General features: G+C 42.5%; 1 protein-coding gene and 1 long non-coding RNA gene across 2 annotated transcripts; one reads left to right on the top strand and one right to left on the bottom strand.

Annotated features, from left to right (window-relative positions):
* The first annotated feature begins 406 nt into the window (after positions 1 to 406).
* ldhbb (lactate dehydrogenase Bb) lies at positions 407 to 10,876 on the top strand. Its single transcript, XM_014147734.3, has 8 exons — positions 407 to 498; positions 3,549 to 3,685; positions 4,325 to 4,442; positions 4,744 to 4,917; positions 5,397 to 5,570; positions 7,658 to 7,775; positions 9,022 to 9,145; positions 9,356 to 10,876. The coding sequence occupies exons 2-8, from the start codon at positions 3,557 to 3,559 to the stop codon at positions 9,521 to 9,523; spliced, it is 1,005 nt and encodes a 334-aa protein (XP_014003209.2). The 5' UTR covers positions 407 to 498; positions 3,549 to 3,556; the 3' UTR covers positions 9,524 to 10,876.
* LOC145861072 (uncharacterized) lies at positions 4,198 to 15,741 on the bottom strand. Its single transcript, XR_014380835.1, has 3 exons — positions 12,890 to 15,741; positions 5,410 to 5,545; positions 4,198 to 4,496 (listed from the first exon to the last, which is right to left on the bottom strand). It is a non-coding gene; the product is annotated as an uncharacterized LOC145861072 (long non-coding RNA).
* Between the last annotated feature and the right edge of the window lie 2,287 nt (positions 15,742 to 18,028).

Here is an 18,028-nt window from a genome sequence, read left to right as displayed (position 1 = left end):
GCACCATCGCCTAAAACAACTACATATTTATAGGGTTGGGTGGTATCTAGATTTTCCTCCGGTTTGTGTACCATACCGGGGTACACGGTATTACCAGAAGTGCGCACAAGGGGTTCCATTTTTAATTGCTCAAAACAACTTAGACAACTGGGATCTTGATCCAGGAGGGGATTGAATCCTTCAGAAAGATGAGTCCCTAGACAAATCCGTTGACTCCTTCTGCACCGATTGTAAAAAGGCTTGACAGGTGAAAACTGGTGGAAGTTCATCATTAGGGTGGGTTTTCAGATCAGTACAGATAAGAGGTGACAGCATTTTGGTATTTGAAAGAGTCTCAGGGTGAAGTACACAAACAGCTGACATGTCAGGTCACCCATTAGAGGAAGTACACTTCCTGTGGGGGATGGAAGTTTAGGGCTTAGAGTTGATTACCTGCACTCAGGAGGCAGCAGGCAGGCAAGGAGAGAGGACTAGGAGACAGAAGACGACAAGTCAAGGGTAAGACTTACTGTAAATATACTTTAATTTAGATTTTGGAACAAGTGAAAGAGCAGTGGTGAGAGGGTCCAATACCAATAACCAGTGTCTGATTTTGGGGTGTCGAAGTATGTGAAGCATGCGCTATTAACCTATGGTGGTGTGCAATACCCATCTGTACATGGGCTACCTGAGCCTATATGATGCACTGCTGCAATTTCAATCAGCCTATTGACCCTGGATATTTAGGCTATTGGTTGATTCATCGTGGTATCCTGATTAAGGCCTTGTGATGTCATTGATTGGTAAGAAAAAAGCAACAGGAACATTCGAATTTTGAACACAGTACACAAGGTGTTATGTGAGGTGTAACTAATTTAAGGCTACTTAATTGCAGTGGTGGAAAAAGTACCCAATTGTCATACTTGAGTAAAAGTAAAGATACGCTACTGTAAGTCGCTCTGGATAAGAGCGTCTGCTAAATGACTAAAATGTAAATGTAATACGCTAATAGAACATTTTTCGAGTAAAAGTGAAATTCACACAGTGAAATACTACTTGAGTAAAAGTCTAAAGTATTTGGTTTTAAATATACTTAAGTATCAAAAGTAAATGTTACTAGCAGGTCAGGAAAATGGTCAAATTCATGCACCTATCAAGAGAACATCCCTGGTCATCAACTGCCTCTGATGTGGCGCTCACTAAACACAAATGCATAGTTTGTAAATGATGTCTAAGTGTTGGAGTGTGCCACTGGCTATCCGTAAATTTAAAAAAAGAAAATGGTGCCTTCTGGTTTAATATAGGGAATTTTAAATGATTTATATAGTTTTTCAATACTTAAGTTTATTTTAGCAATTACAAGTACTTTTGTGTGTCAGGGAAAATGTATGGAGTAAAAAGTACGTTATTTTCTTTAGGAATGTAGTGAAGTAAAAGTTGTCAAATACAGATTCTGCAAAAAACTACTTACGTCAAATTATTTTGAAGTAGTATCTAAGTACTTTACCACACTGCTTAATTGTCGCATCTATCTCTCTTTGGCGACAGCTTCCGCTTTAAATCCATCCCGACAAGAGCAACCAGAATCCCACGCAGTGCGTTCTCTCTGGGACAGAGGGCAATTTTTATCAAGGAAAAAGGATGTGTGTACTGAAGATGTTTTCCTTCAAATTAGTTTTGAATGTCATGTTATGGACGATTAGTGTATCGTGCTTTATAAAATTGTGGTGATTTATTAATAGACTAAAGCCTATTTATTATAATTTTGTTAGGCATAAATAAAATTCGCATCGCATTCTAGAATTGTTCTTGCCTATCCAAACAAAATGCTCTTAAGATTGTGTATAACGTTTATGATTCAAATATGTACGCGCGCCTCGTCATATTCTTTAGATATCAATTTAAAGTTATGCGTCTCTGCAAATTTAGCCCCTTATTTTATCTCCGACGTCGTCTACCCTCGGCCATATTGTCTATTTAGCAGATTGAGCGATGATGGAATGACTGTCTGTCTGCCTTGCGAAAGTGGGACTGTTTTGAAGTTGAATGTGTTGGCGACGTGCCATGCCCAAGAGATAATGAATTGCGCAAATTGAACAGTGGTCGTCCCATCTCATTCATCTATTGTATGGTCTGCCTAGTATCATCTTTACTGCATGCACAATTATATTTGGTTTTCTAGTAATCCAACATATTATAATGGAAACAATGTATTGTTCATGGCCTACACGGATGACCTTGCCAAACGGATAAGGATCAAGCGCATTATCTCTCAATGTATTTATGCACGCCATACTGGAGGACGATGTCATTCAACATTCACTTGCAATAGATTGACAATTTTGCGGCACTACCCTGCACTTTATTCTTTCCACCTTGACTTCACCATTATGGGCGTTTGCGGAATAAAACTGTATTTCAACCATTGACCCATAATGTCTTTGCATGATTTAAAAAAAAAAAAGTTACTCCTAACTCATTGGCCACATTGCTGCAGCTATCATCCCGAGAAAGAATTATGTTGGTAACACTGCCTAGGAATAAAACCCTCTTTATAACACATTATGCGCTATGCATAATTCCCAGTTTGTTTAGCACTGCCCATATACTGCATACATATCGTCTATAGTCATCAGAGAAGCAGGACGAGTGCACCAGATGAAGCCTGTGACATTACAGGATTACAGGATAACTCCTTTAACAGCCTGCAGTCAAGTTTGGCATCCGATTAGTAGAGCCTTCACCAGGCCGTTGGAGCACAGGAGGGAGAGGAAGAGCAGCAGCAAACTACAGTAGAGCTCTGTGCTGTCACCGGCGCTTTTTGTAGTGCACCCTCGTTTTAGGCCTGTGTCACATGCACTGATTGTAGTGCTGCAGCTCACCTATCTGATTCCTTCCCTGTCTGGATTTGGATACAGCCGTTGTGTGAGGTGTTGTGGATGCAGGGGGAAGGCACCGTAGCTCTCGTCTAGTCTGACATGTTGATTACATGGTGGTATTTATACCTCGCAGCTCGGAGCATCGTCAAACAAAGCAAGTATTTGTTGTCTTATACCTGGGGAAGTTCAGGGTGTCCTGCAAGTATCAGCTCTCCTCGGTTCTAAGGGTTGGAGCTCAGCTGTTGATGTGTGTGTAAGAAATGGGTGTAGGAGGTGAAAGTCACACAGGACTACGAGCTGTAGAATCAAATGTGTTAAACCTTCATCTGTAATCTCCGTGCAGTGCTGCGTTTTAAAGCAACGCAGGCTGTTTTTTTTATGAATGCATTACTTACTTAGTGAAACCTAAATTCACCCTACCAAGGTCCACCAACGTATTTGGCCAGCTTGATTGATAGGGTTTATAATGTATGCCATTTATCCAAAGCGACTTGCATACATAAAAAAATGTAAAGTATGGTTGGTCCCAGGAATCTAACCTACTATCCAGGCGTTGCAAGAGCCACGATCTACCAACGAAGCTACAGGGGGAAAGGAAAGGAAGCAGATGACCATTTGTTGTATGACTTTGGACATGTGAAAGACCACTTCTGTTTCTCCACCTCTCTCTTCCCCTTTCTCTCTTCATAGCATTGAACATGGCCTCTATCCTTCAGAAGCTCATCACTCCCCTGTTCAGTGGGACCCCTGAGCCCTCCAGGAACAAGGTGACAGTGGTGGGCGTCGGCCAGGTGGGCATGGCCTGTGCTGTCAGTATCCTGCTCAGGGTAAGAAAAGACCTGCTGTGTTTATACTCCTGTCAGATTACTATCCCCACTTTACCCCCTAGTGCTACAGTATTATACAGTATTATAGTGTTTAGTCTACCGCACTGACACTGGATTACTCTTTGCCCTGAGACATGGCTGTAGACTCCTTAGATGCCATAGGAGTCTACTGTCATGTCTCAGGGCAAGCTTACTCTCTGCCTACTGATCTTCTCTCAATATTACACGTCTATCCATTCCCTCTTTATTAGTGTTATTATAATGTTTAATACTTTATTGCTATACTATAAAACATAGGCTTTTAGACATGCACATGCAGAATATGTGTAATTGACTGTCATTGCTTAGACTGATATTAGCTCAGAAGCGATTGTAAATGTGTTTATAATCTGTTATAAATTGAGTATTATTCCTAGGCAGTGTTACCAACGTAATTCGGGATGATAGCTGCAGCAATGTGGCCAATGAGTTAGGAGTAATTTATGTTTGAAGTCATGCAAAGACATTATGGGTCAATGGTTGAAATATAGTTTTATTCCCCAAATGCCCATCATGGTGAAGTCAAGGTGGAAAGAATAACTGCACATTCATTGTACATTCATGACATCTTACACCCCTTCTCTTTCTCTCTCTCTTCAGGAGCTGGCTGATGAGCTGGCCTTGGTGGATGTGATGGAGGACAAGTTGAAGGGAGAGATGATGGATCTGCAGCATGGCAGCCTCTTCCTCAAAACGCCCAAGATAGTCGCCAGTAAAGGTGAGTGTGTAGCAATTGGGCACCAGGAAACCAGAAAACCAAGATGGACACCATCTGCATGTCAAATGTCTGTGTGTTAAATGAAGTACTCTCACTGAGAGGGGAAGTGTATGAAAGGGAGATGGGAAAAGGGTGAAAGGGAAATGTATGAATGAAGTTTCTCAAAGCAATTTCTGAAATCCCACTTTGACATGTAATAGTCCTGCCATTAGATCTATTAATGATATGACAAATTACTGAAAAAATACTAGACACAAATGATACACAGTACTCTCATTGATTAATGTTCTCCCACGGTCAGACTACTCTGTGACGGCGAACTCTCGTATCGTCGTGGTAACAGCGGGCGTTCGTCAGCAGGAGGGAGAGAGCAGGTTGAACCTGGTTCAGCGGAACGTCAACATCTTCAAACACATCATCCCCCAGATCATAAAACACTCCCCCAAGTGCATCATCATCGTGGTCTCCAACCCAGGTAAACTCCAATATGCATACTGTATATACCAGTGGAGGCTGGTAGGAGGAGCTGTAGGAGGACAGGCTCATTGTAATGGCCGGAATGGAATTAATGGACGGTATTAAACATATGGAAACCATGTTTGACTCCATTCCATTCCAGCCATTACAATGAGCCCGTCCTCCTATAGCTCCTCCCACCAGCCTCCACTGGTACATACACACTTAAATAAACACACACCTAGTACACTCTCACACACAGACACCATAGACTCAGAGCCATTTATTTAGATATATAAATATATGGCTCTGCAGACACTCACACCTACATATACTGTAGTACCTACACACACACTTGAATGCAAACGCTTACACATCCCAGCTACACTCACATAGATACACACTAACACAGATACAAACTCACACATCAGATACAGTAGTGTTCATCCAACGACTTGTTATGTAAGTCTAACCACAGAAATCTCTCCCTGGCTGTAGTTGATGTGCTGACCTACGTGACCTGGAAGTTGAGCGGCCTGCCCAAGCACCGTGTCATCGGCAGCGGCACCAACCTGGACTCTGCCCGTTTCCGTTACCTGATGGCCGACAAACTGGGCATCCATGCTACCAGCTTCAACGGATGGATCCTGGGAGAACACGGAGACACCAGTGGTGAGTGTGTGTGTGTGCATGCATACGTACAGTACCAGTCAAGTTTGGACACACCTACTCATTCAAGGGATTTTCTTTATTTTTACTATTTTCTACATTGTAGAATAATAGTGAAGACATCAAAACTATGAAATCATGTAGAAGTAAGTGTTAAACAAATCAAAATATTTTAGATTGTTCAAAGTAGCCACCCTTTGAACACTCTTGGCATTCTCTCAACCAGCTTCACCTGGAATGCTTTCCCAACAGTCTTGAAGGAGTTCCCACATGCAGAGCACTTGTTGGCTGCTTTTCCTTCACTCTGCGGTCCAACTTATCCCAAACCATCTCAATTGGGTTTAGGTCAGGTGATTGTGCAGGCCAGGTCATCTGATGCAGCACTCCATCACTCTCCTTCTTGGTCAAATAGCCCTTACACAGCCTGGAGGTGTGTTGGGTCATTGTCCTGTTAAAAAACAAATGACAGTCCCACTAAGCGCAAACCAGATGGGATGGTGTATCTCTGCAGAATGCTGTGGTAGACATGCTGGTTAAGTGTGTCTTGAATTATAAATAAATCACAGACAGTGTCACCAGCAAAGCACCATCACACCACCACCTCCATGCTTCATGGTGGGAACCACACATGCGGAGATCATCTATTCACCTACTCTGCGTCTCACAAAGACACAGCGGTTGGTACCAAAATCTCAAATTTGGACTCATCAGACCAAAGGACAGATGTCCACCGGTCTAATGTCCATTACTCCTGTTTCTTGGCCCAGGCAAGTCTCTTCTTATTATTGGTGTCCTTTAGTAGTGGTTTCTTTGCAGCAATTCGACCATAAAGGCCTGATTCACGCAGTCTCCTCTGAACAGTTGATATTGAGATGTCTGTTACTTGAAGTCTGTGAAGCATTTATTTGGGCTGCAATTTCTGAGGCTGGTAACTCTAATGAACTTATCCTCCAAGCTGAGGTAACTCTGGGTCTTTCTTTTCCTGTGGGGGTCCTCATGAGAGCCAGTTTCATCATAGCGCTTGATGGGTTTTTGCGACTGCACTTGAAAAAAAACTTGCCATTTTCCGGATTGACTGACCTTCATGTTTAAAGTAATGATGGACTGTTGTTTCTCTTTGCTTATTTGAGCTGTTCTTGCCATAATAGGCCCTTGGTTTTTTACCAAATAGGGCTATCTTCTGTATACCACCCGACCTTGTCACAACACAACTGACTGGCTCAAACGCATTAAGGAAAGAAATTCCACAAATTAACTTTTAACAAGACACACCTGTTAATTGAAATGCGTTCCAGGTGACTACCTCACGAAGCTGGTTGAGAGAATGCCAAGAGTGTGCTAAGCTGTCATCAAGGCAAAGGGTGGCTACTTTGAAGAATCTCAAATATAAAATATATTTAGATTTTTTTTTTTTTGTCCTAATTATTAACCATAAACACGTACGTACAGTACCAGTCAAAGGTTTGGACACCTACTCATTCCAAGGTATTTCTTTATTTTTACTGTTTTCTACATTGTAGAATAATAGTGAAGACATCAAAAGTATCAAATAACACATATGGAATCATGTAGTAAGCCAAAAAGCGTTAAAGAATACACTCAGGAAGTCTGAAGACGTGTGTATTCCATTCTAATGTGCTACTGAATTCTTAGACTATAAGTAGCAGCGACCCCATTCTTGAGGGTTACTGTGATAAAGGTGAGGGACAGAGATCTGTTAATCTGGGCTGTCTGGGACATACAGGTCCAGTGCAGCTATTTTTATCTCTATGTCAAATCATTTGTGGGTAACAATTAAGTACCTTACTGTAATTGTTTTTAATTAAAATGGTCCAAAATAGCTTCTTAGAAAAAATTTAGCTAGGACTGTCTGGGAGTGGGAGGGGAGAACTAGCTGTTATGGGTAGAGGTTTCTTGATGTCACTAGGTAGGCCAAAACTCACTCCCACCAAAACGGGCAAAAATTTCAGGCGGTCTTTTCAAACATCTCTTACACTAAAAGGGCATTATCATAATTTTCACAAATCCACAGTGTGGAAATATATATAAAACACAGGATCACGTTTTTTTGGGGTGGGTGTGTGTTCCAGTCCCTGTGTGGAGCGGCACTAACGTAGCAGGTGTCAACCTGCAGACACTGAACCCTGACATCGGTACTGATGCTGACCAGGAGAACTGGAAGGAGACTCACAAACAGGTGGTTGACAGGTAATGTACACAGCACCGTACCAACACAAACTATTACCTCTATTACTTCTGTTGTATACACTCTTAGGGGGGAAAAAAGGTGTTATCTAGAACCTAAAAGGGTTCTTCGGCTGTCCCTGTAGGACAAATCAAATGTATTTATAAAGCACTTTTTACATCAGCAGATGTCACAACGTGCTTTTACAGAAACCCAGCCTAAAACCCCAGAGAGCAAGCAATGCACAGTGAGTAGGACAAACTCCCTAGAAAGGCAGTAACCTTGGAATAATCCTAGAGAGGAACCAGGCTCTGAAGGGTGGCCAGTCCTCTTCTGGCTGTGCCGGGTGGAGATTATAATAGTACGTGGCCGTTAAGGCCAGATTGTTCTTCAAGATGTTCAAACGTTCATAGATGACCAACAGGGTCAAATAATAATCAGTGGTTGTAGAGGGTGCAACAGGTCAGCACCTCAGGAGTAAATGTCAGTTGTCTTTTCATAGCAGAGCATTCAGAGGTTCGAAACAGCAGGTCTGAGAGGGAGAGTCGAAAACAGCAGGTCTGGGACAAGGTAGCACGTCCGGTAAACAGGTCAGGGTTCCATAGCCGCAGGCAGAACAATTGAAACTGGAGCCGCAGCACGACCAGGTGGACTGGGGACAGCCTGGAGTCATCAGGACATGGTTTCCCAAACTCAGTCCTGGGGACCACAAGGGGTGCACGTTTTGGTTTATGCCCTAGCATTACACAGCTGATTCAAATAATCAAAGCTTGATGATGAGATCATTATTTGAATCAGCTGTGTTGTGGTAGGGCAAAAACCAAAACATGCACCCCTTGGGGTCCGCAGAACCGAGTTTGGGGAACGCTGCCATAGGAGAACCCTTTGAAGAACCCTTGTTTGTTCCAGGTAAAACCCTTTTGGCACCAAGTAGAACCGTTTTGGGTTCCATGTAGAACCCTTTCCACAGAGGGTTCTACATGGAATTTTACCTGGAACCCCAAAAAATTATCCAATGCGGACAGCCGAAGAACCCTTTTGGAACAATTTTTTTCTGAGTGTATTTGAGTCATTCTCATACCTGTAGTTTGGCTCTCACTGTAATGGAGTCCTGGATATATTGAGCCCAAGGGCACAACTGCAGTCTGATCACTTCCACAAGATTTTTCCCTGTCGGCCCTGGGATTCGAACTGGCAACCATCTGGTTACCTGCCCGCTTCTCAAACCTCAAGGCTACTAAAATAAAAAAATGTAATTGTGTGTTCCAGTGCCTATGAGGTGATCAAGTTGAAGGGCTATACTAACTGGGCCATTGGCCTGAGTGTAGCTGACCTCACTGAGAGCCTCATCAGGAACATGAACAGGATCCACCCTGTCTCCACAATGGTGAAGGTGAGAGACACACTCCATACACGTACTGTACGCACACTTGGGCCTTGTGCCTTCTCACACCACTGGAGGTGTGCGGTTCTTCCCTGACAACGCACAGTCTGTTGTATGTAACTGCTTCCACAATAGGTATGTAACAGATAAACAAACATGCATATAGACATGTACACACCTATGCACAAAACTCAAGGAGATGATGCCGTTGCTCGACAGGGCATGTACGGGATCGATGACGAGGTGTACTTGAGCCTGCCGTGCGTGCTGAATGCTGGGGGCGTGGCCAGCGTGGTCAACATGACCCTGACGGACGACGAGATCGGCCAAATAAAACAGAGCGCTGACACACTGTGGGACATCCAGAAGGACCTGACGGACCTGTAGCAACGCTAACAGAACACCAAGGGGCGCCACATTCCACTCAACCCCTAGGGTGTGTCCCAATAATATCTCCTTTCTCCTCTAGTGTGTCACTACTTCCCACAAATCTAAAATCAAGTGCACACTTTGGGAGAAAGGAGAGATAATTGGGACATAGCCCCAACTCTCCTTATCACCTATTACTCAACATATGCCACTTAGCAGACGGACGCTTGTATCTAAAGCGACTTACAGTACAGTGATTGCATATAGTTCTAATATGTTTTTTTGATCCATGTGGGAATTAAATCCACAACTTTTGCATTGCTAGCCTCGCTCTTAAAGAGCAACTGCCCCTAAAAAAACAACTTCTCATTTATAAAACCGCCTATGTGGCAAATTTACTACAAAGTGTAAATGGGATAATTTTGGTCATAAAGTCAGTCTCATCCGAAATGTTGAGACTTGTGGTCGTGACTGCATCACAACGTAAATGAAAGTTGGGTTTGTTTCATTCCTGCCCGCAGCTGGCAGCACAAAATTAATCATCAATTCGGGAGGTAAAGCTGCAAATGATCCAATCTTAATGCCGATGATAAATTTGGGTTTACTTTCGATATCCATATTGGGCTAGTTAGGGACCATCAATAAATTACACAATGTACATGGGCCAATATGTTAAAATGTCAATGACTTAAAAACCTCAAACTAATTAGCATTTAAAAAAATGTATATACAAATATTGAAAGCATTTGATGAGAGAACTAAAAGGTGTTTGGAGACAATATTTTCACGTTAAAGAGAAACCAACTTTGCCATAGTCGCACACCAGCTGGCTGAAGCTAATTGGCTAAATAATTTGACTAACTCTTCCCACCTACAAACACACACAAGACACCCACATCATACCAGACCCAGAAACCAACTCAAGTTTGAATTCAGTCATGGCCTCTAGCATTTCTAATGAACCAAATCTAACACGAGAGATAATCAGGAAGTGCAGTTGCCCTTTAACAACTGAGCCACACGGTTAAAAAAATTACACAGGTTCCAAAAATACACTTTCACAGTGTCACTGCTGTTATCTTACACACTTGTAATCTTCATAGCTTTCCTGTCATCTGGGTGTTTGGTCTCAAGGTCAAGAGCATTAAGTGTTAGCGTTACTTTGCACATGGCTGCTTAACTGGAAAAGGTGCCGATTGAAGTGTCTTCGTTTCCCTGAAAAAGCGCTATATAAAAACCAGGAAAAGTGCTAGGCTATATAAACACCATGTATCATTCAGATGTGGGATCAGCAAATGCTTCAGTAATTGTTCCCTTTTTAAAGTGAAGGCTTATTTATCATGTTGGATGTGTAAAATAAAAGTGTATTGGTGTTGGAATGAATAAAGTCCTCCAATCTTTTGTTTTCAGAATGATTGAAACCGTTATTAATCAACAATTTATTTGGTTCAGATTTAGAAGCATAATTTCTGTATTTTCATGATTATTTCATACATGCATGTACAAACACAATATACTATGTACAGCAACAGTTTTTTTCCCCACTCATGCTCAGATTGAGCTCTGGAGTGTCACAGTACTGTCCTAACAACACACCATGGCATGTGCCCTCAGTCTGACCAGTAGAAATGTGTCATCCCACATCAGTGTGATGGGGCAACCTCTCACAGTGAGGAGAATGTAAACATCGTGTGACCATGGTGAAGTGGGGCCGAATGGTGTTCAGAGGGGTGTTACTGCTGTTAATTATGGTGGCGTGACAGTCCTGTGTCACCAGAGTTACTGTAAGTAGCCTGAGGACAGGCATAGACATGTTTTTTTCTTCTTCTAATCACCTGTCAGTGTTGACTTTGAGGGGAAACCCCTTTTAAAAATGAGTCCAGCAGAAGACAGTGTCAATACAATTGGACTATCAAATATTTCATGATTTCTCTTAATAAATGACATTTGCAAGTTATGGAATATAATTGTATTCAATGAGCTCAAAAATAACATTGTTATTAGACGCATCAACGGAACATATAAAGATGCTCACATTAACAAACCATCGTTCAACATAGTTGGTTTTCCACATTGGTTGGTCTTGAAAATATAGATCTGAAATTTCCCTGACCGGAAAGAACACAAATGTATGACAGGTTTTAGGAGACCTGATGCAACCGGAGACCAATCTGTGTTTTCACTGCTGGTCCCTGAAGAGACAACACACACACGACTCATATCGAGCAATATATTCTATAGAGACACATACAATCCACACATATTCAGCTGATTAGAAATTATGGGACAAATGTGCTATGGAGGAAGCTACAACGGAGAGAGAATCATGCTCATTGCTCACCTAATTGTAAAGCGTCCCCTTTTCTGCCCTCTGATATGAAACGATAATGTCCTCGCTCTAACAAATTAGGACCAATACATGGACTGTCCTTTTAAATATTTTGCTAAACCTTTCATACAACTGGTGGGCCATTCTTTACACAGTTAACAAAATCCCTTTCTATAACTTTGGCAACAATAATGTAATTACCCTTGCACAAACGAGCCGGAAGGGCTCATCTTGTGTTCCTGTAGCGCGAGGCAGCTTGACCCTGAAGAGGACGCTAGTCTATCGCAGGGCCTAACCCGCAATCTGTCTCGTTAATGCTGAGTGCCAAGCAGAGAGGTATTGGGTCCCACTTTTACAGTCTTTGGTATGACTTGGCAAAGGGATCGAACTCCCAACCTTCCGATCTCAGGGCGGACACTCTAACCACAAGGCCACTACATACTAATTAAAAATTCACATATGGAACAAATGCACACACAAATGTATTGCCTAACGATAAGGATAACCGTAGACGTTACACAGTCACTTTAAAAAGAGAAAGATCTTTCTTACGCGCGCCTTTTAAGTACAGTATCGCCCAAGGAGTTCAGTTTCTCCGCTGAAACCAAGTACAGACAATAGATGTTATTGTAACTTTTATTCAATGCACTTTTAATCAACCAAAATGTTGGTTTTGAGCGGTCTGTAGGATGCGAGTAAAATGTGGTTACCTGGGGCGCGCTCCAAGAATGAGACGTTAATTTAACCAAGAGCAGCGCGAGCAAAAGAGTCGTTGAGGTCTGAAAACTAACAATAAAATGTCGACTTTATATCAAGTATTTTGAGGAAAATATTTGTATGCTACTGTAAAAGCACCCTAGTAAACCAATATACATGCGTCAAAGGGTACATGTTCCTACAAAATGAGAATTAGAATAATCATGCCATTGTTACTTTTCAACCACCGGTTATTAATGAAAATAACATTCAATAATGCATTAAGCCTAGAAGAGTTCTCCGATACAGTATATCAAAGCACATCATTATCCCTATATTTAGGCAAATAGTTGACTTACTTTAATTTCTATTGGATGTCTTTCTTCAGTTGCTCGCTACTAAATATAGTATTTGCATCTACAGTCGTGGCCAAAAGTTTTGAGAATGACACACATTCATTTTCACAAAGTCTGCTGCCTCAGTTTGTATGATGGCGATTTGCATATACTCCAGAATGTTATGAAGAGTGATCAGATGAATTGCAATTAATTGCAAAGTCCCTCTTTGCCATGCAAATGAACTGAATCCCCCCAAAAAACAAAAAAAATGTCCACTGGATTTCAGCCCTGCCACAAAAGGACCAGCTGACATCATGTCAGTGATTCTCTGTGAACACAGGTGTGAGTGACGAGGACAAGGCTGGAGATCACTCTGTCATGCTGATTGAGTTCGAATAACAGACTGGAAGCTTCAAAAGGAGGGTGGTGCTTGGAATCATTGTTCTTCCTCTGTCAACCATGGTTACCTGCAAGGAAACACGTGCCGTCATCATTGCTTTGCACAAAAAGGGCTTCACAGGCAAGGATATTGCTGCCAGTAAGATTGCACCTAAATCAACCATTTATCGGATCATCAAGAACTTCAAGGAGAGCGGTTCAATTGTTGTGAAGAAGGCTTCAGGGCGCCCAAGAAAGTCCAGCAAGCGCCAGGACCGTCTCCTAAAGTTGATTCAGCTGCGGGATCGGGGCACCACCAGTACAGAGCTTGCTCAGGAATGGCAGCAGGCAGGTGTGAGTGCATCTGCACGCACAGTGAGGCGAAGACTTTTGGAGGATGGCCTGGTGTCAAGAAGGGCAGCAAAGAAGCCACTTCTCTCCAGGAAAAACATCAGGGCCAGACTGATATTCTGCAAAAGGTACAGCGATTGGACTGCTGAGGACTGGGGTAAAGTCATTTTCTCTGATGAATCCCCTTTCCGATTGTTTGGGGCATCCGGAAAAAAGCTTGTCCGGAGAAGACGAGGTGAGGGCTACCATCAGTCCTGTGTCATGCCAACAGTAAAGCATCCTGAGACCATTCATGTGTGGGGTTGCTTCTCAGCCAAGGGAGTGGGCTCACTCACAATTTTGCCTAAGAACACAGGCATGAATAAAGAATGGTACCAACACATCCTCCGAGAGCAACTTCTCCCAACCATCCAGGAACAGTTTGGTGACGAACAATGCCTTTTCCAGCACGAGGGAGCACCTTACCATAAGGCAAAAGTGATAACTAAGTGGCTCGGGGAACAAAACATCGATATTTTGGGTCCATGGCCAGGAAACTCCCCAGACCTTAATCCCATTGAGAACTTGTGGTCAATCCTCAAGAGGTGGGTGGACAAACAAAAATCCACAAATTCTGACAAACTCCAAGCATTGATTATGCAAGAATGGGCTGCCATCAGTCAGGATGTGGCCCAGAAGTTAATTGACAGCATGCCAGGGCGGATTGCAGAGGTCTTGAAAAAGAAGGGTCAACACTGCAAATATTGACTCTTTGCATCAACTTCATGTAATTGTCAATAAAAGCCTTTGACACTTGAAATGCTTGTAATTATACGTCAGTATTCCATAGTAACATCTGACAAAAATATCTAAAGACACTGAAGCAGCAAACTTTGTGTAAATTCATATTTGTGTCATTCTCAACTTTTGGCCACGATTGTACAACAAGTAGATGGCTTCTTATTAACTTCTTGACTGTCCCTGGTCCCCATTAGTCATGAACTGGGTATTTTATGGGGACATTCCTTCGCACCTCATGCGTAAATACGTAAGCCACCGTGCACTAACAGCGAGGTGCTGTTCAAACTGTCATCACTCTAGACACAAAGTTCATCCACCGGGTCGAAATATCTGATTCAGAGTTAAAAGTTTACAAATGCGTTTTTTTTCTTCTTCCGGACCAACTCTTCCCTGCGTCATGGAAAGGCACTAAGATGTGATGTTTCGACCTCTCTGAACACAGGAGTTTCATTACATAGAAAACATAGAGCATGTTACGAATTCCCTGAAGGTTGGTGACTGTTTTCAGCACCTCACAATCCTGAGCTGCCCACTCCACTCCCTATCCCCCACAACCAGAGCCTTAGAGTTTAGGGGGTACCTTGCCTTGCAAACTCTCTAGCCCTGTTTGTACCTGGTGCTAACATGGTCCTTTGTCTTGATCTTGTCTACATTCGGATTGTGCCCACATTTCCATAAATGTGTCTACACATGGTATTAAAATGTGTCTTATCCATCCACTGTGTCTGCATTGTGACCAGATTCTGGCCCCTTCCTTTATGCAAATTATTCCACAGCTATTCGTTCGAAATAATATGTATTTATTGTAAGACATATTGATGTAATCAGTCAATGGTGCCACCTGTCAATAATTTGGGGGCGGAATAATGAGGATTTAAATTCTTTCTCTGTGTAGATATGTCTACACTACCAAGATATCCAGATGTAATGTGTCGACTACCTCGGAAAGGTGGGCAGGATGTTCTCATCACGATGTGTCCTTTGATTGTGTCCACATTTTTATACAGGAGTAGACAATCAGAATGTCGACAAGGTCAGGACAAATTATGCAAGTTAGAACCAGGTATAAATGGGGCTACTGACCTGTGTGACTGTGCCCTGGTAGGTTGCTAAGGGATGCTACTAGGGGGACGGACATCTGCCCAGCCTCTTGACTATACAGGTTACCCAATACATGCAGTCTATCTCAAGCAGTGGCAGAGAAACATCTCTCTCTGCCCATCAACTGGACTCACTCATATCTCTGAACTTGTGGGATGGTTTGCATGCCCAAAGTGAGTTGTGTGACATGTACAGTGGGGGAAAAAAGTATTTAGTCAGCCACCAATTGTGCAAGTTCTCCCACTTAAAAAGATGAGAGAGGTCTGTAATTTTCATCATAGGTACACTTCAACGATGACAGACAAAATGAGAAAAAAAATCCAGAAAATCACATTGTAGGATTTTTTATGAATTTATTTGCAAATTATGGTGGAAAATAAGTATTTGGTCAATAAAAAGTCTATCGCAATACTTTGTTATATACCCTTTGTTGGCAATGACACAGGTCAAACGTTTTCTGTAAGTCTTCACAAGGTTTTCACACACTGTTGCTGGTATTTTGGCCCATTTCGCCATGCAGATCTCCTCTAGAGCAGTGATGTTTTGGGGCTGTCGCTGGGCAACACTGACTTTCAACTCCCTCCAAAGATTTTCTATGGGGTTGAGATCTGGAGACTGGCTAGGCCACTCCAGGACCTTGAAATGCTTCTTACGAAGCCACTCCTTTGTTGCCCGGGCGGTGTGTTTGGGATCATTGTCATGCTGAAAGACCCAGCCATGTTTCATCTTCAATGCCCTTGCTGATGGAAGGAGGTTTTCACTCAAAATCTCATGATACATGGCCCCACTCATTCTTTCCTTTACACGGATCAGTCGTCCTGGTCCCTTTGCAGAAAAACAGCCACAAAGCATGATGTTTCCACCCCCATGCTTCACAGTAGGTATGGTATTCTTTGGATGCAACTCAGCATTCTTTGTCCTCCAAACACGACGCGTTGAGTTTTTACCAAAAAGTTCTATTTTGGTTTCATCTGACCATATGACATTCTCCCAATCCTCTTCTGGATCATCCAAATGCTCTCTAGCAAACTTCAGACGGGCCTGGACATGTACTGGCTTAAGCAGGGGGACACGTCTGGCACTGCAGGATTTGAGTCCCTGGCGGCGTAGTGTGTTACTGATGGTAGGCTTTGTTACTTTGGTCCCAGCTCTCTGCAGGTCATTCACTAGGTCCCCCCGTGTGGTTCTGGGATTTTTGCTCACCGTTCTTGTGATAATTTTGACCCCTCGGGGTGAGATCTTTCGTGGAGCCCCAGATCGAGGGAGATTATCAGTGGTCTTGTATGTCTTCCATTTCCTAATAATTGCTCCCACAGTTGATTTCTTCAAACCAAGCTGCTTACCTATTGCAGATTCAGACTTCCCAGCCTGGTGCAGGTCTACAATTTTGTTTCTGGTGTCCTTTGACAGCTCTTTGGTCTTGGCCATAGCGGAGTTTGGAGTGTGACTGTTTGAGGTTGTGGACAGGTGTCTTTTATATTGATAACAAGTTCAAACAGGTGCCATTAATACAGGTAACGAGTGGAGGACAGAGGAGCCTCTTAAAGAAGAAGTTACAGGTCTGTGAGACCCAGAAATCTTGCTTGTTTGTAGGTGACCAAATACTTATTTTCCACCATAATTTGCAAATAAATTCATTAAAAATCCTACAATGTGATTTTCTGGATTTTTTTCTCTCATTTTGTCTGTCATAGCTGACGTGTACCTATGATGAAAATTACAGGCCTCTCTCATCTTTTTAAGTGGGAGAACTTGCACAATTGGTGGCTGACTAAATACTTTTTTCCCCCACTGTATATATTGTTCTTAATAGTTTGTTGTTGCATTATGCATGTTGCCTCTGTATAGCTTGTAACCTGTAAACGTTCAGAGATATTTATACAGTCCTTTATTACTACTCTTGTAATAGGTACAGTATATTCATTGCCTTTAATTTCCTTCTACAGAACCTACCTTCCTAATCTTTCATCCCCATATACTTCGTCAATGTGTATAAATTAAGTTCCCTGTGTGTCAACTCTAGGTCAGCAAATACGTAGAGCCGGGTCGCTCTCTTTCACAGCATGTATAACCCATGTTCACTGGATTACAGTGTGTTCTTCCTAATGATCACAGGGGTGTATTCTAACCGCTCTGTACTCTGGTGCACGAGACCAGAAAATGTGACACTTCCTACTCGCTTGGTGTGAATGCCTGTTATTTGACCCCCGAAGACATCGTTAGTTTGACGAGGGAGACACGTTTCTGTTTGAGAATGTGTGGACCTAAGGGCGGTTGATTAATGTAGCCTATGTTTTATCAGATTCCCCCCCCCCCCCCCCCCCCATAATTATTTTCTATTCGTATTTTTTCAGAATGAATACATTATTATTATTATTATTCTACATTGGCTTTGAGGCAGGTGGATGATTGTTTTCAAAGGTTGTCTGTGTTCAATTTGCAAATCTCTGTCCAATTTCAAATTACAGGTAACTGCCAAAATAAAGGAAACATCAAGTGTCTTGAAATAGTGCGTTTGAGCCACCACGTGTCGCCAGAACCGCTTCAATG

Source organism: Salmo salar, chromosome 16, assembly GCF_965601325.2.
Source record: "Salmo salar chromosome 16, fSalSal1, whole genome shotgun sequence".
Lineage (NCBI taxonomy): Eukaryota > Metazoa > Chordata > Actinopteri > Salmoniformes > Salmonidae > Salmo > Salmo salar.
Note: the sequence above shows the minus strand (reverse complement) of the source record. Positions and strands in the feature narration are given on the sequence as shown.